The sequence below is a fragment of the Syzygium oleosum genome, unplaced genomic scaffold (assembly GCF_021117445.2).
Source record: "Syzygium oleosum isolate NSW1041296 unplaced genomic scaffold, Sole_v2.1 Sole_v2.31, whole genome shotgun sequence".
Taxonomy (NCBI): domain Eukaryota; kingdom Viridiplantae; phylum Streptophyta; class Magnoliopsida; order Myrtales; family Myrtaceae; genus Syzygium; species Syzygium oleosum.
In genome coordinates, this window is record NW_026607515.1 from 1,609,140 (window position 1) to 1,616,340 (window position 7,201).

The 7,201-nt window shown below is 44.0% G+C and overlaps 1 protein-coding gene across 1 annotated transcript; it reads left to right on the forward strand.

Annotated features, from left to right (window-relative positions):
- Positions 1-4,278: 4,278 nt before the first annotated feature.
- LOC130135353 (protein SRC2 homolog) lies at positions 4,279-5,818 on the forward strand. The gene has a single exon (XM_056304287.1). The coding sequence runs from the start codon at positions 4,720-4,722 to the stop codon at positions 5,668-5,670; it is 951 nt and encodes a 316-aa protein (XP_056160262.1). The 5' UTR covers positions 4,279-4,719; the 3' UTR covers positions 5,671-5,818.
- Positions 5,819-7,201: the final 1,383 nt, after the last annotated feature.

Below are 7,201 nucleotides of genomic sequence, written 5' to 3' on the forward strand. Positions count from 1 at the left end.
CACGCAAAAAGCCCTTTGAAGGAGATCTCCCGCGTCTTTCTGTAGAATCGATTCTCCTTGATTCATCCAGATAATGCACAAATTAGGAAGACTAGCACACTGGAAGAAAATCAATCTCGTGATGGATATTCCTCAAGGAGGTAATCCGTCGGAGTAAATCCTCGGGCATAACATCTCTTGAATACCTTTAATAAGGGCTTAAGAATGTCGGGAACACGAACCACAACTTATTGGTCATCTTGTCCACAATCATATACATCCCTTCACGTTTCGGATATTCATCATAACCCACACATTGCTAACTTCTTCACAACTGACGGGAATTACTCTTTGGTTTCAAAGTAATTTTAGTCCTTTTCCACACAAAAGAATACGTATTCTCCCTAGCTCGGTGTGTAGCATCAACATCATATTGCCATGGCCAGGACCCGATAAAACATGACACGCATCCATCTCAGCAACATCACGAGACAATAGTATCTTGATATGATTTCCGTCGAAATAGGTAAAGCGGCATAATTGGTTTACCTTAAGTTCTGCTCCCTTGCGTATCCACCCGATCGTGTAGGGCGCGGGATGCGGCTTCGTCTTTAGTTGCAAGTGATCCACCAAGGCCTTTGACACTATGTTCTGCGCAACTTCATTGTCAATAATAATATCGCATACTTTGCCATTGACATGATGACGGCTGGCGGAAAAGTGATTCATTGGGTATCTTACGTTCGCGGAGCAAGCAATAGGCGGCGCACAACACAATTAACTTACTGCCCACTTCATCTTCCACTCCCTTTCTTCTTCCTTTTCCCAATCTTCCTCATACACATCTTCATCATGTTCAACGATATTGGCCATTCTACGACGAGGACAATCGGTGGAGCGATAGCCCAACTCGTTACACTTGTAGCCTTTGATCGGTTAGGGCTTGGCATATGGATTAAGGTATTCGATTGGGAGTGCGATTGCTTTCTTGTATTGCTTCCTTAGGCGTCCCAGTAGTACCCCACGGAACTCGGCTCCCGAATCGAGGTGTTTGTTGACTAGAAGAACTTGCAACATCAGTTGTCTTCCTTTCTAGAATGACCCACGACCCGAATAATTACTACCACGAGTACTAGGGCTAGTCCTCTCAATTGCATCTCAACTTTTCGCGCCATATCTTGGGGCGTCTTCGACAGAAGAATAGTCGATGCAAAGAAACCCGATCTGGATATTAAGTCGCAAACCATTAATGTACCTAGCGGTTTGTTGTGCCTCGGACTCATCCAGTTATTGCGAGCGGAGAGTCGAAGGAACTCTTAGTATAAGCTTGGGCCGATCTATTCGATTGTCGGCAATTTGGAATTCTTTGAAATAAGAGTTGCTCATAGTCAGTTGGGAGGAACCTCTTTTTTAACCATTTCATCGACCCCATGATCGAATAGGAGCCTTGCCTTATCGACGTCGCGTCAATTGAGTACGTTCCCCAAGGGTGAAGCGCCACCCTTCAACTTATGCATACAAGTTTCACTTGGCGATCTTCGTCAATATCCATAGCGTCGAAGAATTTTTCGACCTCCCAAAGAAAATCAAGGAAATCTTCAATATCCAAATTCCCATTGAAAGTAGGAGATCTACCTTTAGTTGATCTTGCTCGGGATCTCGTCGATATCCTCCCTGACGTCGATTCCCACGAACATGCTCCTCCTGGAATCCCTTGTATCGGCGACCACCACGAATCTGCATCTCCTGGAAATCATCGTCTTCATCTTCCGTATCCTCGACATAGTCTTGACGCCTTTGTCGGGAATTCTCCTACGCCCCATAGCATTTTCGGGATCACGAACGAAGGGAATTCGCTCAGTGGAAGATTGCCGGGCGCATGGTTTTGTGGACAAGCTATTTGGATGGCATCAAGGATCTCTTGAAACCTCCGTTCGGTTTGATCCACGAAGGCGATTGAACTCGGCCGCGTAATAGGCTTGTTCTCACGTCCCTCGGCGGGGAGATTGACATTCACGTTATTCACCATCGTCATAGGAGAAGCACGCTTTCGATACCAAATGACGCGAGAGAAGCGTAAATTTGGAACAACTCCAAAGAACTCGAAATTTTTATTCTATAATCGTGTTTTTTATTACAAGACGGACATCTTATATATAGAGATATGACTCCTAATACTAATGGAAAGCCGAATAATTAAAGAAATTGCTGAATGGTAATAAGAATCAATGGTAATATAGGAAAGCGACTAGTTTTTTAAATTTGATTGCTTGAATGGTTGTTTTCCCAAAAAGCTTGAGATTCGCGGTGGCACACGATCACATTGTTCAAGATAATCACAACCTTGTGCCATTAGTTTCAAGAATCAAAAATTAAACAAAGCGGTTTCTATTCCCAAGCCGGAATCAAAAAATTAAACATACGGGAACATTCCCAAAGGCGATTACAGGAGCAAGAACAGAATCAAACACTATTTAGCAAGTTGCCATGCGCAGCCTAAATCCACTTTTTTGCGGCAGAATTGCAATGAGCACTTTTAGCTTTGACTTTTTTCCCATTACATGTATATTCTGATGTCAGAACGTAATGCATTTTGTTGCAAATCTAGTCGGAAATAGCAATGGTCCCTTAAAGTTCACTAGAAAGAAGAAACTTTCTCATCGTTAACAAACAATTCGAAAGAAAGAAGAAATTAAAGATTAAAGAAAAATAACCAAGTGCCCAGAACACCAGCCAACGAAACACATTGAAGAGAATCGAACAAACATCAAGGATCTCGGTTGTAACCACGTCAAGGATCTGCCGTCGAAGTGGACCGCGTTAGCATAGCACTAGATAGATCCTAAATCTCGGGTCTAGGGTTTTTGTCGACCTCAGATTCAAGTTACAAGGCTCGACATTGCCGGTCGAGCTCGGGCTCCACGATGATGAGGACGGCCGCAATCTACCCGGTGAGAATCAATGGCGACGGAGCGTCGTGGAGGAGATGACGGTGGTTGAGGGTTGAGGTGACGGCGATCGGCTATTATGATGGCGGTCCTCAGACTTTGGCCAAAATGCTCTTGTTGGAGGTGGTGACAAGCGATGCTTTTCACCCCTTAGTAATTGGAACGTGATCGGCTAGCCAGTTGACGATCGGCGACTATCAGAGGCTACGACGATCGTGCAGTGGTCGGAAGTGACAATGATATCGTCCGGTGACGTAATATCCCAATGTATCACTCCATCACTCAATCGTTGGGACAGGGCTTATTAAGTTACATTTTAAATTTTTTTATCCAATCCGGGTTTATCCCGCCTCTCACAAGAATTTCTTATTTGGCATTTTATTTAGGTGTATCTAGATTTATCTTGTCCGGAGGACGTCGCCGAACATCGGATATGATAATATGGATTCAAATTTAGACTGCCAAATGCAGCTTTGACCAGTTTCATTTGTTTGTCTTTTTTAACTTCCCATCATTTCCTTTTTCACTCAGCTTAATTTAGGATTAGAGGATTTATAAAGGCTGAAAAAGCACCAATCTGAAAGGGAAACTCTACATATCCCAAAAAGTCAAAATCCTTGAATATGAAAACAAGAAAAAATAAATTACATACCGCAAAATAGAAAATCACGAGTAAAAAATATTATCACTAAGTATAAAGTAATTATTAATGTCATTAGAAAGATCTATTACATTTCAAAGATAAAAAAACATTTGAAATGTTGGCTTTGCAACTAATAACGAAATCATTGTGCATTATGACTTCTCATTTGTTTCGCTCGGATCGAATTGCTCTACAAGGACTTTTCAGAGGCCTAAGATAATTAGTGAAGTTGCTTTCATCGCTAGTAACTTAGGTATCGCATGATGTCACGACTCTTTTATCCCTAGCATCTTCAATTGAATTGTTCACCTCATCTTTATCACTAGCATTATTTTCATTAGTGAAGTTGCCTTCCACATAACTCCATTCATCTCAACAAGATAAGAGGAAAAAAAAATTAAGCATCGCTGTTACTTTCTTGCAATCAAAGAAGTAAAGACTGATGAACCTTTCTCCACGGTTACATGATAATCCATTATAAAATCCTAAATTAATCGAAAGTTTAAAGTATACTGGATATTCGCATTCTATTTTTTCGAGTTCTCAAATTTCCTATCGTTCTTTAGACATGCACGGCCCCATCCATGCCCCTCAGTTGTTAACTAGTAGTGTCTTTCTCGAGCGGAGATTTCAACATGGTTTGGTCAAAAACCCCCCAACTCGACCCAATCTTATCAGATCTAATTAAACAAATAAATAATCAAGCATCAACCCGCACGGCAGGCAGGCAGGCAGGCCTGAGGCCAATCGCGGCGGCTCTTGGTGCAGCACGCAACCGGCCGAATCTCGCGCCGGCGGGGCAGGCCACGCTTCTGCACGAAGCTCCCCTTGGACACCTTCCCCAGACAAGAGACGACCGGCCTCGTAAGCATCGCCACCTTCCTTCTTCATCTCTCTGTCTGTCTGTCTGTCCGTCTTCTTCCCCAGTTGAACACTCCCCCCGATCTAAGTCAACGGATCGATTCTGTGCATGTTCTTGCTTCGTCGCTAAGATCTCACCGCCCTGCACCTCCTTTATATCCAGCCCGGCTCCTGCAGACAGATCTCGGAGTCTAGCATCGCGTCGATTCTCTTTTCATCATCTTCATCGGGTTGAGTTGATCCAACCCACCACACCATCTTCGTCAGCGTTTCGAGCCACGCTCGAACATGGCCTCCTCGCGCTACCAAGTCGAGATCACCCTCATCGGGGCCAAGGACCTCAAGAACGTCAACTGGCGCCACGGCTCTCTCAGGCCTTACGCCGTCGTCTGGGTCGACCCCAACAACAAGTCCTCCACCCGGGCCGACTCCGAGGGCGACTGCTTCCCCGTCTGGGAGCAGACCCTCCAGATCCCGTTGCCGCCGGGGACCGCCGTCGACGACGCCACGCTGCACGTCGACGTCGTCCACGCCGGTTCCGAGGACGGCACCAAGGCGCTGATCGGCTCGGCCCGGCTCAGGCTGAGCGACGTCCTCGAGGACGACGATGGGTACGGCGGCGGCGACGGGCGCGCCAAGAAGCGGAGCCTCCCGCTGAAGCGACCCTCGGGCAGGCCCCACGGGAAGGTCGACGTCAAGGTAGCGGTGAGGGAGACGCGCTACCGGGCCCCTCCCGCTGCCTATGGGGTCCCGCCGCCAGCGGCGAGCAGGGAGTACTCGAGCAGGGACTACACGAGCAGGGAGTACACCGCTCCTCCGGCATACACCGCTCCTCCAGCATACACCGCCCCGCCGGCGTATACCGCTCCGCCGGCGTACGGGTCGGCATACGGCAACCCGTATGCACCGCCACAGCCTCAGTATGAGCGGCAGGATCCATACTACGCGTCGGCTCCGCCGGCTGGGTACCCGAGCTACAGCGGGACGTCGTACGGCCAGCAGCCACCGAGCTACGGGCAGGAAGAGAAGAAGAAGAGCAAGTTCGGGGGGATGGGGATGGGGACGGGATTGGCCGTCGGTGCCGTCGCCGGGGTGCTGGGTGGGATCGCGCTGGTCGAGGGGGCTGAGTACGTGGAGAACAAGATCGCCGACGACGCGGCCGAGAAGGTCGAGGACGACGGCGACGACTACCGAGACGACGGCGACGGCTACCAAGACGACGGCGACGACTACTATTAGTCACTACTGTTTGTCTCGATTTCGTGTTTCCGATCACCGTCTGTATTATGGGATGAATTATATCGTCCCTTGATCTTTCTCTATGTCAAATTTTTTGGCTTTTACTCCCAATCTGCACATCGATCCACAACGAGGGACGAATCAAGCATTAAAAGCGTTTAAATTTAAGTTTGGAGCACATATTATCGTTCGATCATTGCGTATTATATAGAGTTTAATAATTGAGTAATTAGCATAAATTACTTAGAGATCTGGTGCAAAAGTGTTGACCAATTGCTTGAAACATACTATATAGCATTAAAGAAAAGGTTTAAGTACAAATTTATGGAGTTTAACAGTAAAGTTAATAGTTGAGTAATTAGCACGAATTTACTTAGAGATCTGGTGAAAAAGAATTGACCATTTGCTTGAAATGCATTAGATATCATTAAAGAAAAGGTTAAGTACAAACTTAGTTATTAAAATTTTAGCATTTGTGCACTGTGATCTTCTAACTTTGTATTTAGTGCAATCCCAACCCTCTAACTTTTCGGATTTGTGCAATTCAGTCCTCTAATTTTTTTTGCGCAAGCAAGTACTTTGTTTACCCATTAAAACTAAGATAGTCAAATTAGGTTTTTTTTTTTGTCGGTTTGTTTTCTGCTCGTTTAGCTCAAGATTAGCATCGCTTGTTATTTTCTGTCACATAAGCAGTGCCACGTTATTAACTCATTTGACAATTTATTTACAGTGGTTGACTTGAGGATTTGATTGTACGACTTTCAGAATGTTAGAGGACTTAATTGTACAAAATAAAACTTAGAAAATCAAATCGCACAAATTCAACAAAGTTAGAGGAATCAATTGAACAAAGCAAAAGTTAGAAGACAGAATCTCACAAGCGCTAAAATTTAAAGGATTAAACATGCACTTAACCCTTGAAAAAATAGAAAAGTTTCGCGAGGCCAAGAGGAAAATTTTCAAAAAAAGAAAAAGAAAATCAGGGTAAATGGTACAAAATAAAACTTGTGGAAACCAATGTGGGATAAGTCCCTCGAGTTAATCAATTTTAATTGGAAGGGATCAATGAAATGACTCGATTCAATCAATTTGATAAGTTTTTGTTTTCAATTTTGTAAATTTTAAGACTCAATTCACTTTCATGACAAATTTTAAGACTTAGAGGCCCAATTCCAAAACCCTCTAACTTTAGCCTTTGTCCCAATTATATCCCAAACTTTTTTTTTGTCTGCAAAAAACCACAAACTTTCACTTTTGTCCCAAATCTACCATTAATTAACTTTTAGTCAATTTTTAATATTTTTTTTTTTTTTTTTTTTTCTTTTCTTTTCGTTTTTCCATTTAGCATCGCTTGTTATTTTTTGTTTCACCTTCAAGTAGTGCCACGTTATTAACTCATTTGACAATTTATTTAAAGTGGTTGACTTGAGGATTTGATTGTGCGACTTTGAGAAAGTTAGAGGACTTAATTGCACAAAATAAAACTTAGAAAATCGAATCACACAAATTCAACAAAGTTAGAGGAATCAAT